Source organism: Hipposideros armiger, unplaced genomic scaffold, assembly GCF_001890085.2.
Source record: "Hipposideros armiger isolate ML-2016 unplaced genomic scaffold, ASM189008v1 scaffold_13, whole genome shotgun sequence".
Taxonomy (NCBI): Eukaryota; Metazoa; Chordata; class Mammalia; order Chiroptera; family Hipposideridae; genus Hipposideros; species Hipposideros armiger.
This window is the reverse complement of record NW_017731363.1, coordinates 4709600-4724380: the sequence shown is the minus strand read 5'-3', so window position 1 is coordinate 4724380 and position 14781 is coordinate 4709600. Positions and strand designations below refer to the sequence as shown.

The following is a 14781-nucleotide window of genomic DNA, read 5'->3' as shown; positions in this document are numbered from 1 at the left end:
TGTGAATAATGCTGCAGAAAATGTATCTGTTTGAGTCCCTGCTTTCAGTTCTTTGGAGTATGTACCTAGGAGTGGAATTGCTGGGTCATGTGGCAGTTCTATATTTCACTTTTTGAGGAACCTCCGTACTGTGTCTCACAGTGGCTGTGCTATTTTTCGTTCCCACCAGCAAGTTACAAGGGTTCCAGTACTGCACATCCTCATTAACACTTATTTTCCTTTTTTTAAAAAAATTATAGCCATCTCAGTATGAAGGAGTATCTCATTATGATTTTGATCTCATTATGATTCCCTAATGACTAATGATGTTGAGCATCTTGTCATGTGATTATTGGCCCCTTGTGTATCTTCTTTGGAGAAACACCTATTCAAGTTCTTTGCATGGTATTCATGTTTTTAAGACAGTATGGGAGGAATGGAGAGAAACAGATTGAGGAAGTAGATAGGGCCCAACTGGGTGATTAGATATGGGGGTTAACACTGAGTTTGCCAGCTTGGGTAAGTGGATAGATGATGGGCTGTCAAGCAGGATAGCTCCCTGTCTCCTGGAGAAGGGGCAGGATGGAGGGAAGGTGTTGGGGTTGGGCGGGGCTGTGTTGAGCCCGGTGTACCTGGGTGTTGTACAGGTGGAGAGCCTTCATGATGCACCGCCACGCCCATGTGTCTGGTTGGTTTCTCCGGGAAAATGCAGGGCACGTTTTAACTTTTGACTCCTCCCTGCTTCCACCTGAGAAGCAACTAACTTAAGAAATTTGGTCATCATTAGGCTTCTCTATCCAGAAAACGTATACAAGCATTGTGGGGACCATGGAATCTGGGATTTATGAACGAACCCCTCTCCTGCTGCTGGTTCCTCAGACCAGAAGCACCTGCTTGATCAGTTCCGTACTTCCAAGCTCATGGGGTGCTGCTCTGAAGCCTGGGGTGCAAGCGTTCTTGACAACCATGGCTTCTGAAGCAATCTCCTGTGACCACCCCAGTCTCTCAAACATTTGCCCCTTCCCCAACTGCATGCCGCTAGCAGTTAGTGCTAGTGCATAGCAAATGCTTGCCGTGTCACCGACAACCCACTGAGTTTTTCTGAATTACTCCTTGGCAACACTGCATGTTGCATCACTGCATTGTGTTGTGTCCAGGTGGGAAATTTGTGTGTGCACAGTCATATCCACACTGCAATGGAAAGTGAGGTTTGAGCAAGTGTTCTAGCCTCAAAGAGGCAACCGTTGGGGAATGAGCCCCCATGGTGGCTTGTTTCCTTTACTTCTAGAGCCATAGGCTGGCAGCCACCACTAAGAAGGCATCCTGTCATGTGTCTCAGGCGGGCAATGTTTGCAGATTGTCCCCTGATGCCATCTGCCTGTGAGGCTGCAGAAACCCTCAGCAACTGCTGTTCTAGCAGGTGCTGGGGCTGCTGAGGTGGGAGTCCGTGTGCATACACACGCATGCACACAGCTTTGTGCTGTGTTGGCCTGGGACGCCCGCTGAAACTCTACCCAGCGAAGCATCAGCAGCAGTTGCTGGTTTCCGGTGGGGCCCTGGTGAGGGAGGGAGGGAGGGAGGGAGGGAGGAAGGGAGGGCGAGGCTGTTGTTAACCGAGCCAGCAATCCAGCAGTTCGGGAATTGACTCGGTAACTCTGGTGTGTAAGACGCTGTCAGGCAGTGGCTATGTTTTGACAAGCTTTTGTTCTTTGCTTTTCGCCTCTGCCCAGGCTGAATTATGGTCCCCTACCTAATGAACCATCTTCGTGTTCATTCCATAGAAGGAGCCCCTCCCAATTTCTTGCTCCTTGCTCTTTCTAAAGAACACATTTCTCCCCTTTGAGCCTTTCCTGCTACTCTGCCATGCTTTGGGTCTAGCCTCTTAGACCCAAGTCATTGTGATCATGGGTTCACACAGGCCCAGAAACCCCCTGCTCCAGACCTGCACTTTGTGAGTTGCTATCATTTTGGGCTATACTAATGCTTTTGAAAATATTGGGTTGTAGGAAAAGTCATGACGTGTTTTTTCTGTTTTTCGTTGCAAAAATGCGTTATGACTTTTCCGACAACCCAATAATTATATAAATTATATTAAGGTAATTTGAAATAATTGTATCAGCCGTCAGGTTTTAAAAATCTGTATCTTAATGGAGCTTTGATATGAGACCACCTAGAGCAAACTTTTTGTGTAAAGGGCCAGGTATTTTAGGCTTTGATCTCTCTTCCAACTACTCAGCTCTGCTGTGTAGCATCAAAGCAGCTGTATAAAATTAAAGGACTGAAGGTGGTTGTGTTGTAATGAAACTTTATTTATAAAAACAGGTGGTAGGCGGGAGTTTGCTAACCCCTCACCTAGAATGATAATCTTTATTTCAGCCTTTTATCCTTATATATTTTTTTTGTCAAGAGTTAGAAAAGCCAGAGGAACTTGATGACTGTAAATGAACTGAAATCATCTTTTTGGGGGTTTAGCATAATGTGAGCCCAATGGTGATTGGGAACATACTTCTCTAAATGCCTGTTGGGAAGAAAGGAAACCACATGCTTTTAAGGGGTGACTCTGCTGGGACAAAGCCTGTCATTGTTCAAAAAGTAGACCAGGCTGTCACTTAGAGCTGTGTGGTGGCCGTTATGTGTCCCTCATTCTCTTTATGGTACTTGGAATGGCCACAGTCCTATCAGGTCACACCCTCATACTGGACATCATTTCATTGTATAGGACCAAGCACTTCTCTAATCAATTTAAGGAAAACAAGCTACAAAAATATAGGAAGTGGTGTTTTTAAAACATCATGTTATTTAATATACCGTGTTTCCCCGAAAATACGACCTAACCGGAAAATAAGGCCTAGCATGATTTTTCAGGATGCTCACAATATGAGCCCTACCCCAAACATAAGCTCCAGTTAAGACCGTCAGCCAGACATGACTGTTTGAATGAATGCAGATTTTTGTACATGAATAAATGAATAAATGTAGATTGTTGGAGCAAAAATTAATCTAAGATCCGGTCTTATTTCCAGGGAACCATGGTATACTTGGTTGAGGTTATTACAGTTGATTTCCAGAAAACTGAAGCATAAAATAGTCAAAGAGGCACTTTAAAATTTCAAATTACAATCTCGTTTTGCTTTTCTTCCTCATAGGAAATAAAGAAGGAGATGAAGAAAGACCCTCTCTCCAGCAAAGCTCCAGAAAAGCCCGCACACGAAGTGTCCAGTGGAAATGCTTTGCTGTCTTCTGAGGCAATTCTAAGAACCAATAAGAGAGGTATGGAAAGAACCAAGAGCCCACTCCCTACACACAAACCCAAACTGGAAACTTCTGGGTGAACTGTGTCAAATTGTAAATTGCTGAGAAATTGACTAGCATTTGCCTTTTTGGGTTTTTTTTTCCTGGTATAAATTTTGGGGACACACACACACACAGACACACACACACAGACACACATGACAGGTAACGATACGATAATTATAGTAAAGGAAACTAATATTTTTTGACAATGGGAAAGTAGACTAACTTTGTAAATGATTTTTCTAGGGCTTTAGCTTTTGCTTTCATATCTACTTTTATGGATGGAAGGTACAGACTGAGCTGTGCGTGTCTGGCCTTGCTCTCTTTTTAAGGGCAGGTTTTATCAGGGTCTTTCTCTCGCTCACTGCTGGGCCCCTGAACACAGACCTTGTCTCTCTCAGTTTAGGAGGCAGTACGTGAGATTACAGCTCATACATCCATCTAACCAAGGGACCTGTAACCATCTCATTTCCCTCTTTTGAGACCTCAAGGCAGATTTTCAGCTATCAGCTTGTTGGCATTTTGTTTTCTCTAATGTCTCCCGTTTGCGGCATTGTTGCTTGAAATGCTGGGAGAGAGACTAAAAGATGGCAGAGAGGCCTTGACTCAATGTTAGACTGTGGTCACACTAGATTCCCTGTTTTTTTCCTGAGCCTGCCTTCACTGTGGATCAACCAGGGCCCACACCGAGTGTACCCGCGGTAGGTTAGCATCAGCTGCAGGCTTTTCACGGGCTTATTACTTCCTTAAAGAGAAATATAGCGCTGTTCAAAAGCAGAAGCAGGAAATGTATTAGCAAAGAGTTCCATTAAAAAGCAAAAAGAAGGCAAGTTTACATAACCATGGGGAAGAACAGCTAATCTTTCATAGAATTTAGACAGCGTAAGAATTTGTCCAATAAACTGTCCATTGATCATCGTGCTTGAGACATTAGCTTTGTGTCTCTCTTCCTTCCTGCGTCCTCCTCTACCCCCTCCAGCTGCCCTGGGTTACATTTCCTTTTTTTTTTTTTGAATTACTCAGATTAAATATTGGCTGGAGGCCCATGCTGGTTAGCAGCTATAGGATTTTTCTTTGTTTTCTTGTTTTTTTTTTCTTTTAAGTCCCATCCTACCAATGCAGGGGATTTCCCATTTTCAGAATTAAGCATACTTTGCTGTAAAACTATTGTCCCCAAAAGTGTCTCCTGCATTCTTGCAAATACGCGTACAGTCCTGAACCCCAGAGGCCTGCCCTCGTCGGATTGGAGAGCTAGAGCTCAGCAAGTCTTTCTCCATTTCTCCTGCTCCTCCTGATGTGTCTTGGGCAGTGGGTGGAGGAATTGCATCAGCCTTGGTCAGAGGCAAGGCCTCGCTGCCAGCCCTGTTTTTTGTAAAGTAAATAAGGTAATTAATTAAATGTAACAAGATAAGGGATTAATTAAGTTAAGGAATTAAGCTAATTATCTGGATGAGTTTGGTACAATTACCTGAGAACTTGAAATCAACGAAGGAATCGAACTTTTCAGGTAATTGTCTCTTTACAACTAAACATCTAGCCTTTGAGGTGCCCTATGGAATTTTTCATTAACCAAAAAATGACATTAAAAGGGGTGGCTTACTGACTTACATTCCTTTTTTAAGCCTCCGCCTAAAGCCTGCAGCCTGATTCTGACCAACCCTTTACTCTTAGTTATTTTACATAATGAATCTTTCAGTGGCTCTGAGACCATAGTACATGGGGGCATTCTGTAAATATGAAACACATTACAAACCATCTTCATTTTGTCCCAGGCATCACACTGACCCCCACGTCACCTGGGCCCAACATAAATTTACAGTTGAAGGGAAGCATTGTGTATTTGTACCAGGGCCAGTGCCGTCTTTGGCCCTGCCCCCACCCGTCAAGACTAACAGGATCCTACTACTCCTTATACTAAACAGGGGGCGGATTGATGGGCCTTGTCAGGCCAGATAAATAGTTCATTGTGCTGAGCTCAAAAGCTACATTTTTTCCCACCCCAAATCAATGAAAAACCACTTTTTTTCCCCTTAAAACAAGGATCAGAGGCTAAATCTGTGGGATGATTCTAGTTACTTGTAAATACTTCCTTCCACCCAATTTTTCAAGTTTTATGAGTTATTGTAAGTGACCGAAGTCTCCTCCGTCCCTTTGTTTCCAGGCTGTGTCCCTAGGCATGTCTTGGATGTTTCTGTCTATTGCTGTTGTTATGGAGGGAAGTTAAGCAGCTTTCAGAGTTTAGTAACAGCCTGCTTTGATTTCTTACAGTATATGAGTCCACCTAGAGATTCAGCCTTGGACCCTGGGAGAATTTAAGAGTTAACACAAGTCCTCTTTCTTTCTCAAAGATGAGATGACTATTTTACGTGGGCCTTATCATTTGATACAGGCTTATTTAGCATTGGTTTCATAAAGATCACAGTCTATTTCTATGAGTCTGAAATGGAACCCCTTCATTGGGCCCTGAACTTGAGATAGACTTAATTAAAGAAGCTTGCCCAATTGCGCCCAGCAGTTTTTGCCTTTGGGGACCTGCCTCACTTTGTGGCAGTGGCGAATGCATCGTAGTGCCTCACAGTGTGGGAAGAGCTTGCCCTCCCCAGGCACCCGCATAAGGTCAAAAGATACCTACCCTACCTTTGAAGGAAGCTATTCATAGCCTTGAGAAAGGCCAGGACTGTGGAAACATCAGTTTGAGGACTGATTAGTTTCAGTTTTCAGCTTTAACCTTTGCAAGTTTCTACAGAGTTGATTTAGGGAGGTACTGGAATGACTCCATGGGCTTTTCATTTGAGAAAAAGGTGTGACTGAAATTGAGAGAGAGAGCATGCAGCTCCTCCAGGTGGCTTGACAGCGCCAGTTGTATGTTCCAGTCACAGGACTGTAAGGGCAGTTGTGTCTGCCCCAGCCCTGGCCCCTTCTCTGGCCTTTACCTGAGACCATGAGGGAGCTTCCTGTTTAAAACAAGCCTTTCCCAAGGAGTAAGAAGTCATTTTTCATTTCAACTTGCAGCATTGATGTTGTATATCCTAAAGTTATCCCAGACTCCAGAATGTTGACAAATTGCAGCTACAAAATCTGAAAACTTTTCTTGGAGCCAAATGTCATTCTCATGAACCAGACAGAATAGAGTTGTCTGTTTCCTTCTGAGAATGATTTATTGTTTTGTTTCTTTTATCATTAAATCCCTCTAGGAGAAAAATGGGCCCTCCTAAATTGGAACATTGCTATATGGAGGAATTTAAAAAAAAAACACCAAAACCATTTAAGCCTCGAGCTGAAGAGCAAACTTGAGCAAATGGACATTTGAATATGATAGTTAACAGCAAATATGCCAAATACCTACTTGAAAATGAGCAAGGAGGATTTTGTCCATTTGAATATCGACTCTTCTACTTGAATTAAAATGAAATAAGAAACGATTTGGTTTCATCCTTAGGAGGGTTTCTGGACCAACTTCATCCAGGCCATAATCAGCACCTTGCTGGCCTATGTGAGGACCGCTTCTTTTTCAGGGCTCTAGTTTCCGAACTTTTGCCTCATTAGCAGATCTCATGGGGAACCTCCCTCGCTGAACCCCTCTTGCTACCTATAATTTTGGACACTGTTCCTTCCTCCCTTTTGGGTGGATACTAACGAACAAATATTCAATAGCACATATTTCCTGCGTGCCTACGATGGGGCTGCCCCTGTGCTTAGTGTTAGGGCAGATAGAAAGACTAGAAAAACACCATCCAGTCCTGCCTGCAAGCAGCTCCCGTCTGTCATATCACTTGGGGAATGCTGACACAGTGCTGCACATTTCTTCTATCTTTTTTCTGGCAAGGTGGGGTTATGTCTCTTATTTACTTCTGTCATTCTGAATGTTGGAAGCCACTCCGTGGGTTTCTGGTTGGCTTTATATGTCCTTGTTTCTATTTCCAGTTTATCATGAATTCAGTATTTGGTAAGTCTCTATTGTATTTTGCACATTTATTATTCTTTGCTATTATTATTATTATTATTATTATTATTATTATGCTCTCCTGATATAAAATGTATTTTCTAATCATCTTTTTAAGTCGCTCTGCTATTTTGGCATTTGCCTTCTGAAAGATAAACTGCTTTTACCATCTTTATTTAAGGTTTGTTATGTATTTGCATTTGACTGCCCCTTTCAGAGATTAATGCTGAAAGATCTGATGGTTTAAATGATATTATTTGTAACAGGTCTAGCACTGATGCTATGAGGTGGGGGAGGGTTGCTCTCTGAGTTGGTATGTGGATATGACATTGATTGTGGAACAGTGCTCTGTGGGCTCATGTCTCATGTGTTTCGTCCTTCAGACAGGTTTAATTCAAAAGTTTTCCTTAACAGAGGGATCCACAGCTGCTCTGCCTCTGGTGACACACTGTTGCTTTAAAAGTTAGGGTAGAAATTCTTTAGAGCTCATGTTGTGTGTGGATGGGTGACACACACATGCCCTCCAGCATCAATATGGGCCTAGTGTGTGCCAAATGGAAGGGCTCTTCATTTTGGTCTGCTGCCTGTAGCTATCAGAAGAATTTTACCTGATGGCAATCTTTCTTTCCCTTACAGTTTCAGTCCCTAAACAGATCTGGCCATAGTGACTCTGCTCCCTGGTTTCTGCTGAGGGGGAAACATTTTTTTCAAACTTTCAGATCTTTAATATTTACTTGGCTACTCAGAATAATATTCTCAAGATATCTGTTGGCTTGTTCGTTAGAACATGAGTGTGTGTGTGTGTGAGTGTGTGTGTGTGTGTGCGCACGCGAGCACACATGAGCTTGTGTTGGCATGGAACTCTAGTGTTGGCTCAGAGGCAGTGGCCTGGATCTTGATAGGCTGTTGGCTCTTTGTTTGAAATGAAGCTGTAAACAAAGGATGGGAAAAGTATCCTTAATAAGTAAATGTCAACTGTGCTTTGTTGTTTAAGGTAGATGTGAGATCTGGGGATTGGTTTACAGAAACAAGACTTTTTTTATTTCAAATTTCCTTTTGGAGAAACAAATGTGAATTACCCCCTGTCAACTAGGAATCTGAAAGTGTGGAGTGTTGGGTCAGATTTTTCTTCAAGTTTCCTAATCACTTGTCAATTTTATCCAAATTGCTGGCTTTTATGGACAGATAGAAGAGTAAGAGGTAAGAGAAGGCATTAACTGTTGTGAGGAAGCTCTTGGCTATCAACTGAGTTGGTCTTTCCCATGGGGAGAGGAAAAGAAAGATGGAAACCTGGAAGTGAATATGAATGGATATAATATATACTCATTCAGTAATATATACGTCTGTGTGAATGTACCTATATATGCATTTATAGTCTTTTTTCCCCAGTGGACCTTCATTCTTGAAAGTTTGAGAGTAAAGCGACCATAGAGAGGTCATTTAAAGTAACTGATGCCTGGTTGCTTTTCTGTACAAGTTCTGTTGGGAACCTGTGTAAGGAATAGTAATTGATGTTAGAGTATGTTGCTCTTGTTCACTTTATCTGGGTAGTTCTGTCTCTTGAGCCTAAATAAATAATTTGGTTCCAATTATGGGTGGTGGTGAAATTGGTGGAAAAAGCCATTCTGGAGGGGTGTTGCTATTCTATATTTTCTAGATGTTTTTAGGTGTGGGACACTGACAAAATTGGTTTTTAGAATTTTCCTTCAATTACATTTTTCACCTTCCAATCTCTGCATCCTGGTTCTAAGGCATTAGCACTAGAGTAATGACTCCTGTAGAACAACCATTGGTTTTGACTTCCACTGTGCTCCTGCTGGGTTTCCATCCAAGTTCACCCAGAGGACCATCCACAAAGTGGTTTTCTGGTGGTGACTCCACCTGGTGGCTCTTCTAGGAAATGCCTTCTCCTCCCCGCCTTTTCTTTCTGCCTGGGGGAGCCTTGTGCAAGATGGATGTAGTGTTCTCAATTCATGCAATTCCATCTCAGACACACGACTTTTCATATTACACCTGTTTTCTTTTTTTTTAACCAAATTATTTATTTAAAAAATTATTGCGGTAACATTGGTTAATAACATTACATAAATTCAGGTGTACATTATAATTCAGTATCTGTGTACTTTATTGCATGCTCACCACCAAAAGTCTAGTTTCTTCCATTACCATATATTTGACTTTTTTAACCTAATTCATTTTCCTCCCACTGCCCTTCCCCTCTGGTAACCATCATTCTGTTGTCTGTATCTATGACTTTTGTTTTGTTAGGTCATTTGTTACTTTTTTTGTTTTATATTCCACATATGAGTGAAATCATACAGTTTTTGTTTCTTTTCTGTCTTATTTCACATAGGACGATATCCTCAAGATCCATCCATGTTGTTGCCAATAGCAATATTTCATCTGTTTTAGTGGCTGAGTAATATTCCATTGTGTGTATGCCACATCATCTTTATCCATTCATGCAACAGCAGACACTTAGATTGTTTCCATGTCTTGGCTACTATAACACACATGTTCTCTTTAGCTTCTTCCCTTGCTCTTCAAATATTTGCTCATTGAACTCATAGAATCTGTTTCCCCACCTTTGTTCCTTTTGTTATACCTCCACAGACCAGGATCACTGTTGATAAGCATAAAAAAGGGACTCCTGCAGGCATGACTCTAGGTGTAGATATTAATTTGGACACAATAAAGAATTACACCAAAATCCCTGTAGGTAAACCAAAGTCTCCTCCTTAATAGGTCCAAGTACCCCTAACTATGTAGTTATACGTGGATTTTCAACTATGTGGAGGTCGGCGCCTCTACATCCGGTTGTTCAAGGGTCAACAGTACTTCTTCATTTCTTGTTGAACCCAGTTTTCCTCAAAGGAGCAATATTTTATTACTGATGTTGTTTTCAGTTGTCAGCAGGTGGTGAAATAAAAAGCCAACTGACTTTGTTGGCTTAATTATCATTTGTCAGTTCTCTACAGGAAGCCCCTTCTTGCTCGGGCATGTGCTTCCCCCCTGCCCCCTCTGTGGGTATACCACCGAGCCTAAGTATTCTTTTTTTTTTTAAGATTTTTTTAAATTGGGGAATTGGGGGATGGGAACAGACAAGTTCTGTCCTTTTGTTCTTCAGTCTAGTTGTGGAGGATGTTGCTTCACTGGCCCAAGTTGGCACCATCATTGTGCTCTTCCCGGGCGAGGCAGATCAGTCGCCGGCTTCTGGACGGCTGCTCATGGCGGCTGCCGGCTGCTCACGCTGGCTGCTGGCCACACACGGTAGCCCATGGCAACCCACTGCCACAGGGGCTGCAGCCTATGCCGTCGCCGGCGACTCCCGGCAGCCCAGCTCCAGGTTGAGCTGTTGTTCAGCATCTTAGCTGTAGAGGGCAGTGTCACTGGCCCTCATATGTGGGATCTGAACCGGGGCCCTCTGGCGTCCCAAGCCAGCTCTTAACCAACGTGCCACTCGGCTGGCCCCTAAGTATTCTTGATAAATAAAATATGTTTCTTCTTTAATTTCATTGCTTTGGGGGTTTTGTGAGTTGATGGCATTGCAGATGAGCCTTGTCTTAGCTACACTGCGGGTTAATCTGGGAACTTAATCACCACGTATGACTTTGCCTCTATGGGCAAAGGCATTTAGAGTTCCACACACTGTGCCTAGTGCCTAACCTCCTTGTAAATCTGACTTCTTATTTGTTTATTATATTGCTGGCATGGAGCCTTAGGTACCTTTTAAAAGTCAGAGAGTCCATATCATTGGGAATGACTGAAGTTTTCTCACGTCGCAGAGGAATTTATAATTCACGTGGTGCAGAATGCTGGAATTGTACAAGCTCTCTACAATATACCAGGCTCCAAGGACAGAGCTGCATTCAACTGCACAGCCCCATTGTTGCTGTGCTTATTTTCACCAGTCCTGAGTTTGACCTCTTTGTGCCCAAATTTTTCTGTAGAAGGCATGTTCTAAAAGGGATGTGATTGTATATTTTCATCTACTAGTGAGGAGACCATGCAACAAGTATGACACACTCAGAAATCAGGCCAGCATGTCTCAGTGTGTGTTGCATGGAATTATAGCCCTGCAAAATACTCTACAAAAGAGGGATGGAGAGAGAGAGAGGAGACGAAGAAGGAGAGAAAATTTGCTCTCTGGACAAATAAATTTTGGCTACAGCTGCACGCACTGACACCCTTTTAGAGACTGACAAGCACATTAGCATATTACGGGCTCTCACATGTTCTACCAAGGAAACCTGTTTATCTTTGATCACCAAACTACATTTTCCTGAATACTAGTTAGGACTCTGCTTTGGGATGTGCGGGGCTTTAAAATGCAGGGCAAGATGCTATCTTAGCATTCCTGAGCTCATCTTCAGATTCTCCCTTGCACAGGGAATGTTAGAGTGAGTGGTGGTGCTGGCACTGCAAGAAATGACCGATGACGCTTCCAAAGCCCGTGGCCACGGAAACACAAGTTCGATAATGCTCGGAGAACATTCCCTGAATCTAAAACTGGAAAGCAAGTCCTCTTGGTTGTTTCTCAAGTGCCAAGCTGAAAGGGATTCCCCCCTTGATCGTTCCTTGGATCCTTGTGTCTAAGAGTTGCCTCGCTGGGCTGGGCTTTGGCAGGAAAAGTGGGCTGAGCAGGTTGACCTAGTGTGAATGGCGAGACCAGGTCTACTTGGGACTTGGGTCAGGATGGAACCTGGGATTCCTGGAGCAAATTTTATCTTGGTGACCAAGCAGCATCCCAGAGTCTGAACAGTCCCATTGCTTTCCCTACCTGCTTCAATTGAAAGATGAGGAATCTTAGCTTTTTTTTGATAACTTAGAAACCCTGTATGTGCATAAAGAAGAGGTTTTGTTCACTCTTCTGTTATTAGTGAAACAGGCTGCCATTTTGAGTTCAGGTGATGAGCCCACATGAGGGGCTGTGAGGAAAACCCATACAGCCTGCCTTCTTAGAGTTCTGAGTCATGGAATTCCTGAGGTGGCTGGCATCCCTGATGGTGACTCAGCCTTCGGCCTGATACCAGACCCACGCATCAACATGCCAGGCAAGAGGACCTGAGAGGACACCCCTCTGATATGGGGGACTGACATGGGGTCCTTCTTTCTAAAGGGAGATCGTTGTGGGTAAAGAGCTGGTAGGTTAATTAGAGGGATTATATTGGGACAACAGCTATCTTCACTTGCAGAAAGCCCTGGAAAAGGGGCCTTTTCTTCTGTAGTTTCCTTGAATTATACCTATTGGTCTACCATCACAGCCTGGTCCCCCTGATGTTACCTAAAGTCTTTGGACTCATGGCTTTTTGTGCTTGTGAGGCCCTGGGACTCTTGTGCCCTGAACAATAAGGACATTTCATGGCACAGCTGCCTAACCCATGGTCAGGCCGACAGTGGGCCAGCTGCAATGCCAGGTGGGCCGCCCTATCGGCACCCAACCAGGAAGGGAAAAAGAGAACAGCCAGACAGTTCCTGTGTGCGTGCGTGTAAGGAAGCACATTTGAGGAGGCCGGAAAAGGCTCAGGGGCAGGAGAGCCTCGTTGCAAGAAGAATGGTGTTGGCAGATCCCAGACTCCATTTCTATGGCGCCCCCAAAGTTTTTGTGGGATTTGAGGCAAGTCTCACACTTGGTTTTTCAATCTGTAAAATAAGGAGATGACTCTTATCAATTCCCTCAGGGAAACTGTGAGGATTAAAATAAGGAAAGAGAATAAGTTTGGGGGAAGAGAGCGGTCATAGAATGAAGTAGGGTGGGGAGTCACTCACCAAATACAGTAGCAGTTGTTATCAAAAGTGGTAAAGTGCTACCGTGTTTCCCTGAAAATAAGACCGGGTCTTATATTAATTTTTGTTCCAACGATCTATATTTATTCATGTACAAAAATCTACATGTATTCAAACAGTCATGTCTGGTTGATGATCTTAACTGGGGCTTATTTTGGGGTAGGACTTATATTACAAGCATCCTGAAAAATCATGCTAGGGCTTATTTTCCGGTTAGGTCTTATTTTCAGGGAAACACGGTAGTAAGATCCCAGAGTGTTGAGAAGAAGTTACAGATTTATGGAAAATAATAATAAAGTGTTGTTTTTATGAAACACCCAGTGATCAGATGCACATGGAGCATTCTTTAGGGCAGACCGTATGCTAAGCCATAAAATAAGTCTCAATTGGGCCGGCCAAGTGGCTCAGCTGGTTAAGAGCTTGCTCAAGAGTTTGAGCTCTGAGCGACAGTGTTCGAGTCCTGGCCTGAGCTGAGCAGCCGCTGAGCTGCCAACAGGTGGCAGGATGGCTCAGCTTAAAAAATGAAATAAAATAAAAGAAGTCTCAATAAATTTAAAAGGATTAAAAGTATACAAAGTATGTTCTCCAACCATAGTGGAGTTAAATTAGCAATCAGCAACAGAAAGAAATTTGGGAAATTCACAAATATATTGAAATTAAGCAACATACTCCTAAGTAACCAGTGGGTTAAAGAAGAATCCACAAGGGAAAGTTGGAAGTACTCTGAAATGAATGAAAATGAAAACACAACATCTAAAAATTTACTGCATGCAGCTAAAGCAGTGCTTAGAGTGAAATTTAAAGCTGCAAATGCCTATATTCAAAAAGAAAACATCTCAAATCAATATCCTAATTTTCTCTTTTTACCAGCTTTATTGAGATATAACTGATATGTAACATTGTGTAAGCTTAAGGTGTACAGTGTGGTGACTTGATATATGTATATGAGTATATTGTGAAATGATTAACACAATAAGGTGAATTAACACATCTTTCACCTCACATAATTACCAGTTGTTTTTAGTTGTGGTCCTGAGAAGACAAAAGATTTGTTTTTATCTGTCTGACTTATTTCACTTAGCATAATGCCCTCAAGGTTCGTTTATGTTGTTGCAGTGGCAGGATTTCCTTTTTTATGGCTGAGTAATATTCTCTCTCTCTCTCTCTCTCTCTCTCTCTCTCTCTCTCTCTCTCTCTCTCTCTCTCTCTCTCTCTCTCTCTCTCTCTCTCTCTCTCTCTCTCTCTCTCTCTCTGTGTATCACAATTTCTTTATCCATTGATCTGTTGATAGATACTTAGGTTGTTTCTATTTATTGGCTATTGTGAATAATGCTGCAGTGTACATGGGCTTACAGCCATCTCTTTGAGACAGTGACTTCATTTCCTTTGGATATATACCTATTGGGTTGTCGGAAAAGTCATGACGTGTTTTTCATTGCAAAAATGCATCATGACTTTTCTGACAACCCAATAGAAGTGGGTTTGTCAATAGCTTAACTTTTTACCTTAAGAAACTAGAAAAGGAAGGGCAGACTAAACTCAAAGCAAACAAGAAGAAGGAAATAATAAAGATTACAGTGGAAATAAGTGAAATGGAGTATAGAAAAATCAATGAAGCCAAAAAGTGGTTCTTTGAAATAGTCAACAAATTTGATAAACTTTAGCTACACTGATCAAGAAATACAGGAGAGAAGATATAAACTACTAATATGAAGAATTTAAAAAGGAGCATCACGGGCTGGCTGAGTGGCGCACTGGTTACGAGTTGGCTTGGGACG

At 42.5% G+C, this 14781-nt stretch overlaps 1 protein-coding gene across 5 annotated transcripts in view; it reads left to right on the top strand.

Moving 5' to 3' along the window:
- SH3KBP1 (SH3 domain containing kinase binding protein 1) overlaps positions 1-14781 on the top strand; it is a 353239-nt gene that overhangs the window by 136203 nt on the left and 202255 nt on the right. For all 5 annotated transcript variants that reach the window (XM_019667291.1, XM_019667284.1, XM_019667278.1 and 2 more), the window contains one exon: positions 3126-3249. In XM_019667291.1, the coding sequence (XP_019522836.1) occupies positions 3126-3249 (124 nt within the window). The remainder of the gene's footprint in view (positions 1-3125; positions 3250-14781) is intronic.